We start from the raw sequence: 14,586 nt of genomic DNA on the forward strand, positions 1-14,586 counted from the left end.
TGCCAGCAACAGAGAAGGCATTTCTCTATCAGTCAGTTGGTAAATGATTATTGACAAACCATGTGCTGGGAAGGTGGAGAGATTTGAGTAGATTTGGCCTCTATTCTCATGACGCTTCCTTTCTAGAGGGGAGGGCAGATGATGGATAATAACTATAAATGATTCTAATAGGTTGGTGCAGCAGTCATTAAAAGTAATGGCAAAAAAAAAAAAAAAAAGAAACGGGGAGGAGCCGATGCTGCAGTTCATTAATAGTAATGGCAAAAACCGCGATGACTTGTGCACCAAGCTAACACAGTAACCACGGCTGTGCAAAATGTGGCGATGGGCGAGTTCCGAGTGCTAGGAGAGCATCTAGCTTCCCGGAGTCAGGAGACGGGGGTTGGCAACCTAACCAAGGTGAAGTCCAAGTGAGGGGTGTGGGCAGGGAGCGATATTTCAGTGGAGACTCCAAGGATGAATGGTATTCAGAGAGCAAACCCCGATAGAGAAGGTGTGTGTCTGTCACAGAGAAGAGGCTGTGCAAAAGCTGGCGGGGCGAGAGGACACCGTGTGTTCATCCACCTGAGGGGCGACCAGCAGGCTGGAGCTCAGCGGGTTGACAGGAGGATGCAGAGCCTGGGAAAGGCACCCCAGGCAGAGGGCACAGCAGGGCAAAGGCCTGGAGTCAGGCCTGAGCCTGTGTGTTTTGAGGAACAGACAGAGGCCTGTCCGGCAGGAAGGGAACGGCACAGGGGAGAGACCTTAGGCCAGAGCTGAGGGCAGGGCAGAGGGCAGGGCTGTGCTGGGCACTGTGGGCTATGGATGGTGCTGGCATTTAAGAGGGGAGACCATAGACCAGGGCAGAGGGCAGGGCCATGCTGGGCACTTCAGGCTGTGGATGGGAGCTGGCATTTATGCTCAGGTGATGGGAATATGTGAAAAGATTTTAAGGAGGGGAGTAAGAGTTGGGATGAATGTGTATTCTGGGAATCTCAACAAAGCAAATTCATAGTTGGAATTTTCATAAGATTTCTGCAAAGGCAGAGAGAAATAAGATCGTGACTACAGCTGTGTGATTATTTTATTTAAAAATATTACTAAGATTTAAAACGTGATTTCAAATGGTGTGTTTCTGTTTCACATTGGACATAAGTAGATTGCAAGGCTAATGGAAAGTAGAAAAGTTAACTCCTGAACATAAAAGAGATATGGATTTGAAAACAAAACATTTATTCATTTACTTCCGCTGCAGATTTCTTGACTGCTGAATTTCATGAGAAGGGATTGTTCAGGGAGGGTCGTGGGGCTGAAGACCTGGAGAGGAGCTGGTGCTACCGCTGTTCAAATCTGAGGGTGGTGGAGATGGAGCCTTGGGGAGGAGCAGGTGCTGCTTTTAAGTCTATGAGAGTCATTGAGGTGGACGTCCAGGAAGGAGCCGGTGCTCCCACTGATGTCTTAGGTTGTGGAGCTGAAGACAATGAAGGAGCCAGTGTGGCTGTTCTGTGAGAGTCGTGGAGCTGGAGATCCAGGTGGGAGAGGTGTTCTAGCTCGGGGAGGAGCTGATGTTCTACCTTGAGGGCCCTGCAGCTGCAGACCCGGAGAGGAGCTGATGTTCTAGATTGAGGGTCTTGCACCTGAAGACTTGAGGAGGAGCTGATGTTCTAGATTGAGGGTCGTGCAGCTGGAGAGCTGGAGAGGAGCTTATGTTCTAGTTTGAGGGTCTTGCAACTGCAGACCTGGAGAGGAGCTGATGTTCTAGTTTGAGGGTCGAGCAGCTGCAGACCTGGAGAGGAACTGATGTACTAGATTGAAGGTTTTGCAGCTGCATACCTGGAGAGGAGCTGATGTTCTTGTTTGAGGGTCATGCAGCTGCAGACCTGGAGAGGAGCTGATGTTCTAGATTGAGGGTCTTGCAGCTGAAGACTTGAGGAGGAGCTGATGTTGTTCGCTTTGAGGGTCTTTCACTTGGACACTCAGGGAGGAGCTGATGTTCTACATTTAGGGTCACAGAACTGGAGACCTGGAGAGAAGGTGATGTTCTAGTTTTAGAGTCTTGCAGCTGCAGACCCAGAAAGGAGCTGATGTTCTAGTTTGAGGGTCTTGCAGCTGCAGAGCTGGAGAGGAGCTGATGTTCTAATTTGAGGGTCGTGCTGCTGCAGACCTGGAAGGGAGCTGATGTTCTACATTCAGAGTCGTGCAGCTGAAGACTTGGGAAGGAGCTGATGTTCGCGTTGAGGGTCTTTCAGGTGGAGACTCAGGGAGGAGCTGATAATATTGATTGAGGGTCATGGAGCTGGAGACCTGGACAGGAGATGATGTTCTAGTTAGTGGATCTTCCAGCTGCAGACCCAGGGAGGAGCTGATGTTCTACTGTTAGGTTCTTGCAGCTGCAGACCCGGAGAGGAGAGGATGTTCTAGATTGAGAGTCATGTAGCTGAAGACTCAGAGGAGCTGATGTTGTAGTTTGAGGGTCATGCAGTTGAGGACTCAGGGAGGAGCTAATGTTCGCGTTGAGGGTCTTTCAGCTCTTAGACTCAGGGAGGAGCTGATAATCTTGATTGAGAGTGATGGAGCTGTAGAAGCGTACAGGAGCTGATGTTCTAGTTACTGGATCTTCCAGCTGCAGAGCCAGGGAGGAGCTGATGTTCTACTGTTAGGTTTTTGCAGCCGCAGACCTGGAGAGGAGCTGAGGATCTACATTGAGGGTCATGCAGCTGAAGACTCGGGGAGGAGCTGATGTTGTACTTTGAGAGTCCAGCAGTTGAGGACTCGGGAGGAGCTCATGTAGTTCGCGTTGAGGGTCTTTCAGCTGGAGACTCAAGGAGGAGCTGATAATCTTGATTGAGGGTCATGGAGCTGGAGACCTGGACAGGAGCTGATGTTCTAGTCAGTGGATCTTCCAGCTGCAGACCCAGGGAGGAGCTGATGTTCTACTGTTAGGTTCTTGCAGCTGCAGACCCGGAGAGGAGGTGATGTTGTAGATTGAGGGTCATGCAGCTGAAGATTCAGGGAGGAACTGATGTTGTATTTAGATGTTCATGCAGTTAAGGACTTTGGGAGGAGCTGATGTTGTTCCCGTTGAGGGTCTTTCAGTTGGAGACTCAGGGAGGAGCTGATAAAGTTGATTGAGGGTCTGGAGCTGGAGACCCGGACAGGAGCTGATGTTCTAGTCAGTGGATCTTCCAGCTGCAGACCCAGGGAGGAGCTGATGTTCTACTGTTAGGTTCTTGCAGCTGCAGACCCGGAGAGGAGCTAATGTTCTAGATTGAGGTTCATGCAGCTGAAGACTCGTGGAGGAGCTGATGTTGTAGTTAGAGGTTCCTGCAGTTGAGGACTCTGGGAGGAGTTGATGTTGCTCGAGTTGATGGTCTTTCAGCTGGAGACTCAGGGAGGAGCTGATGATCTTGATTGAGTGTCATGGAGCTGGAGAGCCAGACAGGAGCTGATATTCTAGTCAGTGGATCTTCCAGCTGCAGACCCCAGGAGGAGCTGAGGTTCTACTGTTAGGTTCTTGCAGTTGCAGACTCGGAGAGGAGCTGATGTTCTAGATTGAGGGTCATGCAGCTGAAGGCTCGGGGAGGGGCTGATGTTCTAGTTAGAGTTTTGTGCTGTTGAGGACTCGTGGAGGAGTTGATGTTGTTCGCATAGAGGGTCTTTCAGCTGGAGACTCAGGGAGGAGCTGATAAGCTTGATTTAGGGTCATGGAGCTGGAAACCCGGACAGGAGCTGATGTTCTAGTCAGTGGATCTTCCAGCTGCAGACCCAGGGAGGAGCTGATGTTCTAGTGTTAGGTTCTTACAGCTGCAGACCTGGAGAGGAGCTGATGTTCTAGATTGAGGGTCATGCAGCTGAAGACTCCAGGAGGAGCAGATGTTGTAGTCAGAGGTTCATGCAGTTGAGGACTCAGGGAGGAGCTGATGTGGTTCGCCTTGTGGATGTTTCAGCTGGAGACTCAGGGAGGAGCTGGTAATCTTGATTGAAGGTCATGGAGCTGGAGACCCGGACAGGAGCTGATGTTCTAGTCAGTGGATCTTCCAGCTGCAGAGCTAAGGAGGAGCTGATATTCTACTGTTAGGTTCTTTCAGCTGCCCACCTGCAGAGGAGCTGATGTTCTAGATTGAGGGTCATGCAGCTGAAGACTCAGGGAGGAGCTGATGTTGTGGTTAGAGGTTCGTGCAGTTGAGGACTCGCGGAGGAGCTGATGTTGTTCTCGTTGAGGGTCTTTCAGCTGGAGACTCAAGGAGGAGCTGATAATCTTGATTGAGGGTCATCAAGATGGAGACCCGGACAGGCGCTGACCTTCTTGTCAGTGGATCTTCCAGCTGCAGACCCAAGGAGGAGCTGATGTTCTACTGTTAGATTCTTTCAACTGAAGACCTGGAGAGGAGCTAATGTTCTAGATTGAGGGTCATGCAGCTGAAGATTCGGGGAGGAGCTGATCTTGTAGTTAGAGGTTCGTGCAGTTGTGGACTCGGAGAGGACCTGATGTTGTAGTTAGTGATTCGTGCATTTGAGGACTCGGGGAGGAGCTGATTTTGTTCCCTTAGAGGGTCTGTCAGCAGGAGACTCAGGGAGGAGCTGATAATCTTGATTGAGGGTCATGGAGCTGGAAACCCGGACAGGAGCTGATGTTCTAGTCAGTGGATCTTCCAGCTGCAGAGCCAGGGAGGAGCTGATGTTCTACTGTTAGGTTCTTGCAGCTGCAGACCCAGAGAGGAGCTGATGTTCTAGATTGAGGGTCATGCAGCTGAAGACTCGGGGAGGAGCTGATATTGTGGTTAGAGGTTCGTGCAGTTGAGGACTCGTGGAGGAGCTGATGTTGTTCTCGTTGAGGGTCTTTTAGCTGGAGACTCAAGGAGGAGCTGATAATCTTGATTGAGGGTCATGTAGCTGGAGACTTGGACAGGAGCTGATGTTCTAGTCAGTGGATCTTCCAGCTGCGGACCTAAGGAGGATCTGATGTTCTACTGTTAGGTTTTTTCAGCTGCCCACCCGCAGAGGAGCTGATGTTCTAGATTGAGGGTGATGCTGCTGAAAACTTGGGGAGGAGCTGATGTTGTTGTTAGAGGTTCATGCAGTTGAGGACTCGAGGAGGAGCTGATGTTGATCGCGTTGAGGGTTTTTCAGCTTGAGACTCAGGGAGGAGTTAATAATCTTGATTGAGGGTCATTGAGTTGGAGACCCAGACAGGAGCTGACCTTCTGGTCAGTGGATCTTCCAGCTGCAGACCTAAGGAGGAGCTGATGTTCTACTGTTAGGTTCTTTCAACTAAAGACCCAGAGAGGAGCTAATGTTCTAGATTGAGGGTCATGCAGCTGAAGATTCGGGGAGGAGCTGATCTTGTAGTTAGAGGTTCGTGCAGTTGTGGACTCAGGGAGGAACTGAAGTTGTATTTAGTGATTCGTGCATTTGATGACTCGGGGAGGAGCTGATGTTGTTCCCTTAGAGGGTCTGTCAACAGGAGACTCAGGGAGGAGCTGATAATCTTGATTGAGGGTCATGGAGCTGGAGACCCGGACAGGAGCTGATCTTCTAGTTGGTGGATCTTCCAGCTGCTCACCGAGGGAGGAGCTGATGTTGTTCTATTAGGTTCTTGCAGCTGCAGACCCGGAAAGGAGCTGATGTTCTAGATTGAGGGTCTTGCAGATGAATACTCGGGGAGGAGCTGATGTTGTAGTTAGATGTTCATGCTGTTGTGGATTCAGGGAGGAAGTGATATTCTTCACGTTGAGGGTTTTTCAGCTGGAGAGTCAGGGAGGAGCTGATAATATTCATTGAGGGTCATGGAGCTGGAGACCCGGACAGGAGCTGATGTTCTAGTCAGTGGATCTTCCAATTGCAGACCCAGGGAGGATCTGATGTTCTACTGTTAGGTTCTTACAGCTGCATACCCGGAGAGGAGCTGATGTTCTAGATTGAGGGTCATGCAGCTGAAGACTCAGGGAGGAGCTGATGTTGTAGTTTGAGAGTCCTGCAGTTGAGGACTCGAGGAGGAGCTGATGTTGTTCGCGTTGAGGGTCTTTCAGCTGGGGACTCAGGGAGGAGCTGATGTTGTAGTTTGAGGGTCCTGCAGCTGAGGACTCGGGGAGGAGCTGATGTTGTTCGCGTTGAGGGTCTTTCAGCTGGAGACTCAGGGAGGAGCGATATTCTTGATTGAGGGTCACGGAGCTGGAGAGCCGGAGAGGAGCTGATGTTCTAGGTAGTGGATCTTCCAACTGCAGACCTGGAGAGGAGCTGATATTGTAGATTGAGGGTCGTGCAGCTGAAGTCTCGGGGAGGAGCTGGTGTTGTAGTTAGAGGTTCATGCAGTTGAGGACTCAGGGAGGAGCTGATGTTGTTGACATAGAGGGTCTTTCAGATGGAGACTCAGGGGGAGATGATAATCTTGATTGACCGACATGGAGCTGCAGACCTGGACAGGAGCTGATGTTCTAGTTAGTGGATCTTCCAGCTGCAGACCCAGAGAGGAGCTGATGGTCTAGTTTTAGGTTCTTGCAGCTGCAGACCCAGAGAGGAGCTGATGTTCTTGATTGATGGTCGTGCAGCTGAAGACAAGGAGGAGCTGATTTTGTAGTTTGAGTGTCATACAGTTGAGGACTCGGGGAGGAGCTGATGTTGTTGGCGTTGAGGGTCTTTCAGCTGGAGACCCAGAGAGGAGCTGATAATCTTGATTGAAGTTCATGGAGCTGGAGACCCGGACAGGAGCTGATGTTCTAGTCAGTGGATCTTCCAGCTGCGGACCTAAGGAGGATCTGATGTTCTGCTGTTAGGTTCTTTCAGCTGCCCACCCGCAGAGGAGCTGATGTTCTAGATTGAGGGTCATGCAGCTGAAGACTTGGGGAGGAGCTGATGTTGTATTTTGAGGGTCGTGCAGTTGAGGACTCAGGGAGGAGCTGATGTTGTTGGTGTTGAGGGTCTTTCAGCTGGAGACTCAGGGAGGAGCTGATAATCTTGAGTGAGGGTCATGGAGCTGGAGAGCCGGACAGGAGCTGATGTTCTAGTCAGTGGATCTTCCAGCTGCAGACCCACAGTGGAGCTGATGTTCTACTGTTTGGTTCTTGCAGCTGCAGACCCGAAGAGGAGGTGATCTTCTAGATTGAGGGTCATGCAGCTTAAGACTCGAGGAGTTACTGATGTTGTAGTTTGAGGGTCGTGCAGTTGAGGACTCGGGGAGGAGTTGATGTTGTTCGCGTTGAGAGTCTTTCACCTAGAGACTCAAGGAGGAGCTGATATTCTTGATTGAGGGTCATGGAGCTGGAGAGCCGGACAGGAGCTGATGTTCTAGGTAGTGGATCTTCCAGCTGCAGACCCGGAGAGGAGCTGATATTGTAGATTGAGGGTTATGCAGCTGAAGACTTGGGGAGGAGCTGGTGTCCTACTGTTAGGTTCTTGCAGCTGCATACCCGGAGAGGAGCTGATGTTCTAGATTGAGGGTCGTGCAGCTGAAGACTCAGGGAGGAGCTGGTGTTGTAGTTAGAGGTTCGTGCAGTTGAGGACTCGGGGAGGAGCTGATGTTGTTGACGTTGAGGGTCTTTCAGATGGAGACTCGGGGAGATGATAATCTTGATTGACCGACATGGAGCTGCAGACCTGGACAGGAGCTGATGTTCTAGTTAGTGGATCTTCCAGCTGCAGACCCAGAGAGGAGCTGATGGTCTAGTTTTAGGTTCTTGCAGCTGCAGACCCAGAGAGGAGCTGATGTTTTTGATTGATGGTCGTGCAGCTGAAGACAAGGAGGAGCTGATGTTGTAATTTGAGTGTCGTACAGTTGAGGACTCAGGGAGGAGCTGATGTTGTTGGCGTTGAGGGTCTTTCAGCTGGAGACTCAGAGAGGAGCTGATAATCTTGATTGAAGTTCATGGAGCTGGAGACCCGGACAGGAGCTGATATTCTAGTCAGTGGATCTTCCAGCTGCGGACCTAAGGAGGAGCTGATGTTCTAGTCAGTGGATCTTCCAGCTGCGGACCTAAGGAGGATCTGATGTTCTACTGTTAGGTTCTTTCAGCTGCCCACCCGCAGAGGAGCTGATGTTCTAGATTGAGGGTCATGCAGCTGAAGACTTGGGGAGGAGCTGATGTTGTATTTTGAGGGTTGTGCAGTTGAGGACTCAGGGAGGAGCTGATGTTGTTGGCGTTGAGGGCCTTTCAGCTGGAGACTCAGGGAGGAGCTGATAATCTTGATTGAGGGTCATGGAGCTGGAGACCCAGACAGGAGCTGATGTTCTAGTCAGTGGATCTTCCAGCTGCAGACCCACGGTGGAGCTGATGTTCTACTGTTTGGTTCTTGCAGCTGCAGACCCAAAAAGGAGGTGATCTTCTAGATTGAGGGTCATGCAGCTTAAGACTCGAGGAGTTACTGATGTTGTAGTTTGAGGGTCGTGCAGTTGAGGACTCAGGGAGGAGTTGATGTTGTTCACGTGGAGAGTCTTTCACCTAGAGACTCAGGGAGGAGCTGATATTCTTGATTGAGGGTCATGGAGCTGGAGAGCCGGACAGGAGCGGATGTTCTAGGTAGTGGATCTTCCAGCTGCAGACCCGGAGAGGAGCTGATATTGTAGATGGAGGGTCGTGCAGCTGAAGACTCGGGGAGGAGCTGGTGTTGTAGTTAGAGGTTCATGTAGTTGAGGACTCGGGGAGGAGCTGATGTTGTTGGCCTTGAGGGTCTTTCAGATGGAGACTCAGGGGGAGATGATAATCTTGATTGACGGACATGGAGCTGGGGACCAGGACAGGAGCTGATGTTCTAGTTAGTGGATCTTCCAGCTTCAGACCTAGAGAGGAGGTAATGTTCTAGTTTTAGGTTCTTGCAGCTGCAGACCCCGTGAGGAGCTGATGTTCTAGATTGAGGATCATGCAGCTGAAGACTCGGGGAGGATCTGATGTTTTAGTTTGAGGGTCGTGAAGTTCAGGACTCGAGGAGGAGATGATGTTGAGGGCTGTGCAGCTGGAGATCTGGCGGGGAGCTGATGTTCCGGTTTGTGTGCTGGGGAGCTGATTTTCCAGTTTGATGGCCGTGCACCTGGAGACCCAGGGAGGGACATGAAACTGGAACATCTGCTCCCCGCAGTGCCTCCAGCTGCATGGCTCCCAAACTGGAACATCTGTTCCCACCCGGGTCTCCAGCTGCATGGCCCTCAAACTGCACCATCGGCTACCCCCAAGTCTCCAGCTGCACGGCCCTCAAACTGGAACATCAGCTCCCCACCGGGTCTCCAGCTTCACGGCCCTCAAACTGGAACTTCAGCTCCCCACCGGGTATCCAGCTGCACGGCCCTCAAACTGGAACTTCAGCTCCCCACCGGGTATGCAGCTTCACGGCCCTCAGACTGGAACATCAGGTCCCCACCGGGTCTCCAGCTGCATGGCCCTCAAACTGGAACAGTTTGAACCCAGCGGGGAGCTGATGTTCTAGTTTGAGGGCCGTGCAGCTGGAGACCCGGCAGAGAGCTGATGTTCCCATTTGAGGGCTGTGCAGCTGGACACCCGGGGGGAAGCTGATGTTCCAGTTATAGGGCCATGCTGCTGGAGACCCAGGGGTGGAGCTAATGTTCCAGTTTGAGGGCCGTGCAGTTGATGGTCTGGCGGGGAGCTGATGTTCAAGTTTGAGGTCTGTGCAGCTGGAGACTCACGGGGGAGCTGATGTTCCAGTTTGATGGCCGTGCAGCTGGAGACTCTGCTGGGAGCCGATGTTGCAATTTGAGGGCCATGCAGCTGGAGACCCAGTGGGGAGCTGATGTTCCAGTTTGAGGGCTATGCAGCTGGTGACCTGGCGGGGAGCTGATGTTCCAGTTTGAGGGCTGTGCACCTGGAGACCTGGCAGGGAGCCAATGTTCCAGTTTGAGGCCTGTGCAGCTGGATACCCGGTGGGGAGTTGATGTTCCAGTTTGAAGGCCGTGCATCTGGGGACCCAGTGGGGAGATGGTGTTGCAGGTTGACGGCCATGGAGCTGGAGACCCGGGGAGGAGCTGATGTTCCAGGTTGAGGCGGTGCAGCTGGAGACCCAGGGGGGAACTGATGTTGCAGTTTGAGGGCTGTGCAGCTGGATACCCTGTGGGGAGCTGATGTTCTTGTTTGAGAGCCGTGCAGCTGGAGATCTGGTGGGGAGCTGATGTTCCAGTTTGAGGGCCGTGCAGCTGGATACCCGGCGGGGAGCCGATGTTCCAGTTTGAGGGCCGTGCAGCTGGAGACCCGGGGAAGGAGGTCATGTCCGAATTCGAGTGCCATGCAGCTGGATACCTGGTGGGGAGCTGATGTTCCCGTTTGAGGGCCATGCAGTTGGATACCCGGTGGGGAGCTGATGTTCCAGTTTGAGGGCCGTGCAGCTGGAGACCCTGTGGGGAGCTGATGTTACTGTTTGAGAGCCATGCAGCTGGAGATCTGGCGGGGAGCTGATGTTCCAGTTTGAGGGCCATGCAGCTGGAGACCTGGCGGGGAGCTGATGTTCTGGTTTGAGGGCCATGCAGCTGGAGACCTGGGGAAGGAGGTCATGTCTGAATTTGAGGGCCGTGCAGCTCGATACCCGGCAGGCAGCTGATGTTCCAGTTTGAGGGCCATGCAGCTGGAGACCTGGTGGGGAGCTGATGTTGCAATTTGAGGGCCGTGCCGCTGGAGACCCTGTGGGGAGCTGATGTTCCTGTTTGAGGGCCTGGGAGCTGATGTTCCAGTTTAAGGCCATCCAGCTGGAGACCCGGTGGGGAGCCGATGTTTCAGTTTGAGGGCCATGCATCTGGAGACCTGGTTGGGAGCTGATGTCGCAGGTTGAGGGCCGTGGAGCTGGAGACCTGGGCGGGGAGCTGATGTTCCAGTTTGAGGGCTGTGAAGCTGGAGACCCGGGGTGGAACTGATGTTGCAGTTTGAGGGCCATGCAGCTGGATACCTGGCTGGGAGCTGAAGTTGCAGTTTGAGGGCTGTGCACCTGGAGCCCGGGGTGGAGCTGATATTCCAGTTTGAGGGCCGTGCAGCTGGAGATTTGGTGGGGAGCTGATGTTCCAGTTTGAGGGCCATGCAGCTGGAGACCCGGTGGGGAGCTCATGTTCCAGTTTGCAGGCCGTGCAGCTGGAGACCCAGCGGGGAGCTGATGTTCCAGTTTGAGGGCCGTGCAGCTGGAGATCTGGTGGGGAGCTGATGTTCCAGTTTGAGGGCCCTGCATCTGGAGACCCATGGGGATCTGATGTTCCAGTTTGAGCGTGGTGCAGCTGGTGACCCAGGCGGGAGCTGATGTCCTAGTTTTAGGGCCGTGTAGCTGGAGACCCGGGGAGGAGCTGACGTTCCCGTTAGAGGGCTGTGCACCTGGAGACCTGGGGAGGAGCTGATGTTGTTCTAATTTGAGTGTGGTGCAGCTGGAGATCCAGGGATGAGATGGTCCTGCGGTTCAAATATGAGGGTCCTGGAGCTGGAATCTATGTGAGGAGCCAATGCCGCCTCTGATGTCTTTGGTTGTGGAGCTGGAAACTCGCGGAGGAGCTGGTATTGGTGTTTCTAGTTGAGAGTCGTGGTATTTCCAGGGTTTCACAAAGGCCAGATTTTATTTCAGTTACTTAGAAGAGAAAGAAAATGTCTTCTGAATGAGGTGAACTAATCATTACCAATAGAAAAAGTATCCACTGTATTCATCTCTTATTGAAACAGAAAAATATAACATTTCCCCCCTTAGAATAATGTATATATATATAACTTAAAGTTCCATTGTATGTAGCCGAACAATAAAATCTGGAAACCAGCATGAAACCCCATTATTCACATGTTAAAATGCTGAAACTATGACCAAAATATGAAAACTGCTAGAGCTATCAGAAAGACACAAGACAAAAAGCTTCTTGCATATGTATAAATTAAATGTGATAATCTCAAAAAACTGTTCAAAATTATAATTACTTTCCAGTTTAAAAACTTCAATCCTAAATTAAAAAAAAAGAATCTATACACAAACCACTGATTTGCCCAGAACAAAAAAAGAAAGAAAGAAAGAAAAATCAGCAGTAAGGTAAGCAGGACCCAGAGGAGCTGATATTCACAGTTCTTACATGTACAACTCTTTCAGGAATTATTCATAAAGTACTTTATTTTACAACCTGCTTTTCTTGTAAAACTGAAGGTCTACTTTTTTACATAAAAGTTTTATACGGTGTTAAAACCAGAACTGTATGTAAAATACTGCATCTAAATGTTTCTAAATAATCTTGTTCCATTGGTTCATCGGTGACTTCTGCGGGTTCGTCATCATTTTCCATGGATGATTCTGAAAGAATCTCTCCAGTTTCACTGGAATTGGATCCTGCTAATTCTTCTGTTTCACAGCAGTCAGAAGAACCACTACTTTCAGGGCCTTCGTTTTCATTACCTTCAGAATGTAGTAAATCTTTCCGAGCTTGAGACACATCAGATTCCTCCATCTGATTATTTTCCTCAGAAGTCTCTTCATTCACAGTTGAGGCATCATCAGATTCTTTTTCTTGATTTTTTCTTTCTGGGATCATTTCTCTTGATGTCATAAAAGACTCTAAAAATAAGCAAATGTTGTACTTAAATTTTATTTTCAAAATTCCTCCACAGTTAAGTTTCATGAATTCGGATGTTCTATAGTTCAAATCACATCCCCTGAAATTCAGCGGCAGCTACATACAGGTGGGAGAGAAGCCCAGCGTCGGCATTACAAGGAGTTCCGTGATGTACAATTCTTTCATGAAAACAATGAATGCAAGAATTTGAGGATCTCCTTACTCCTCCCTTTTACGGATGGTCTCTCAATACCTTCTTCTTCCTCTTCATCCTCTTCTTCATCCTCTTCCGTACGCGCTGCCCGGTACAACGACTTTCTTTATCTTTATCCTGAGATGAAGATGATGCTTCTGTTTCTTCTACCATAACTGAGGAAACTTCGCTGCAAGTCCATTGACTGGCTGTTTCTCTGACTTCGTCTTTTTTGTCAAACCTGAGTCTTTTTACCTCATGCCCCTCAGTTTCCACAGCATCTTCATCTGGATGTTTATTTTTCAAAGGGCTCACTGAGGAGACTTCTGATTCAGATGTTGAAGAGTCACTGTGATTTTTCTCTTCATTTTGCTGCAAATGTGCCTCTTTGCTGTCTGTGCTCTCAGGCGACCCATTTGTTGTCATGGGGGCTGACAAAGAAACCTTTGGTCGATTAAGTGGCCTGGGTGTCCCAGGCCCATTTATATTAGACCTCTCAGTATAGCTTGATGCATTTCCAGGAAACATAACACCATTCATTCGATTTATACTATTCGGATTGTTTTTTTCTGAAGAAGGATAAACACAGCTAACAACCATCACGTTCTTTTCTACTCCTCTGAGAAATTTGTCTGTTCCTGTATAGTTTCTCCTTGGATCTGTTAACAATTTACATAGTCGCTGAATAGTAAAAGGGATACCGTTAAATCCAGTGACAATTTTCAGTATTCTTTCCTTTGTTTCATCAAAGGGAATATATTCCACATTAGGGTTGGGAGGACCTCTTGGCTCAGGAGCTGAAGTTCTGAAATCGTCCATCACTTTCTCCAGTTTGAAAATAAAATAGCCTTTAAATTGGGACCACTGAATCTGTTTCTCCAGTCTTGGCTACATGACAAAGAAACCGATCCAGGACAGGACAAACTTTCTTTTTCCCCCTCTTCTCAAAGTCTTCCAGCGCCTCCTGGAGCCTCTTGACCTCCATGGCTTCCTGGAGTCCCTCACAGCCTCCGCCTCCCTCCGCGGGTCTCTTGGGGACCGGAACTCTTCCCCCTACCCCCCCACGTCCTCCCACTCCCTCCCACACACTCCAGCTCGCAGGCCAAGTGGGGTGGGGGGGAACGAAGGGAGCCAGGGAAACGTGTGAGAGAGGGAGACCGACAGAGCGAGCACCTCCCCCAAGCCGCTACCACCAGCCCTCCAACATGGCGCCTGGCACGTCACCCTAAAAAGTTATTTCTTGGAGAAGTGATGGATGACAGAGATTAATCTCAGAGTTAGTATTAATGGAGAAACTTAGAACTTACCACTTTTCCTGTGAGGTTTTGGTGCTGATACTGCTATTCTGTGAGTTCTGGCAATTGAGTCCGTTCCCACAGCCTGGTGATGCAGCAGGTGTCACAGAAGGACCCTGTCCCACCTGGTCCTGCTCCACTGCTATGATGGTGTGGCCTCTGATCTGTGACCGTGTCTTGAGGGGAGACCAGGCCCTTGATCACAAGCGTATCCATGGTGAGGTTCCGTGGATGGAAGCTCATGGATGTTCCTTCCTGATGTTCATCTGCCACCTTGCTATTTAATGCATCTTGTTTATAACTGTCTTCCAAATATTGAATAGAAATAAAGCATTTGTACAGTATGGGTAAGGTATTAAGAATATTGACACATTGGACACACAGGACCTCCACCAGGTTTAGGGAGTAGAAACTGAAGAGACATAACTTTGGATGCTCCCTGAAGGCCCTGCCTGAGTCCCAGTCCCTTCCCTTCTCCTATGGAGGGAATCACTTCCTGCTTTAGTCTTTATTATTCCCACACTTTCCTTCATAGTAAGTTTCTTTCACCGTGATGTGTACATCCCTGAAAAATATGCCATTTCATTTTGGAACTTTGTTTTGTTTTTGAGGCAGGGTCT

At 50.2% G+C, this 14,586-nt stretch overlaps 1 protein-coding gene, 1 long non-coding RNA gene and 1 pseudogene across 2 annotated transcripts; all 3 read right to left on the reverse strand.

The window, feature by feature from the left end:
• Positions 1-1,191: 1,191 nt before the first annotated feature.
• On the reverse strand, positions 1,192-8,830 carry LOC129058391 (uncharacterized). Its single transcript, XR_010139328.1, has 2 exons — positions 7,949-8,830; positions 1,192-7,901 (listed from the first exon to the last, which is right to left on the reverse strand). It is a non-coding gene; the product is annotated as an uncharacterized LOC129058391 (long non-coding RNA).
• A 641-nt stretch (positions 8,831-9,471) lies between these two features.
• On the reverse strand, positions 9,472-14,283 carry LOC129058291 (uncharacterized). Its single transcript, XM_054551008.2, has 2 exons — positions 13,979-14,283; positions 9,472-11,517 (listed from the first exon to the last, which is right to left on the reverse strand). Exon 2 carries the CDS (start codon positions 11,140-11,142, stop codon positions 10,183-10,185), a length of 960 nt encoding a protein of 319 aa, XP_054406983.2. The 5' UTR covers positions 11,143-11,517; positions 13,979-14,283; the 3' UTR covers positions 9,472-10,182.
• LOC112132671 (serine/threonine-protein phosphatase 4 regulatory subunit 2-like) lies at positions 12,071-13,671 on the reverse strand (annotated as a pseudogene).
• Positions 14,284-14,586: the final 303 nt, after the last annotated feature.

The sequence above is a fragment of the Pongo abelii genome, chromosome 2, assembly GCF_028885655.2.
Source record: "Pongo abelii isolate AG06213 chromosome 2, NHGRI_mPonAbe1-v2.0_pri, whole genome shotgun sequence".
Taxonomy (NCBI): Eukaryota; Metazoa; Chordata; class Mammalia; order Primates; family Hominidae; genus Pongo; species Pongo abelii.

Coding starts and splice junctions, on each gene's coding strand:
- LOC129058291 (XM_054551008.2), bottom strand. CDS start 11,142: ATGGGTCTCCAGATGCAGGGCCCTCAAACTGGAACATCAGCTCCCCAC.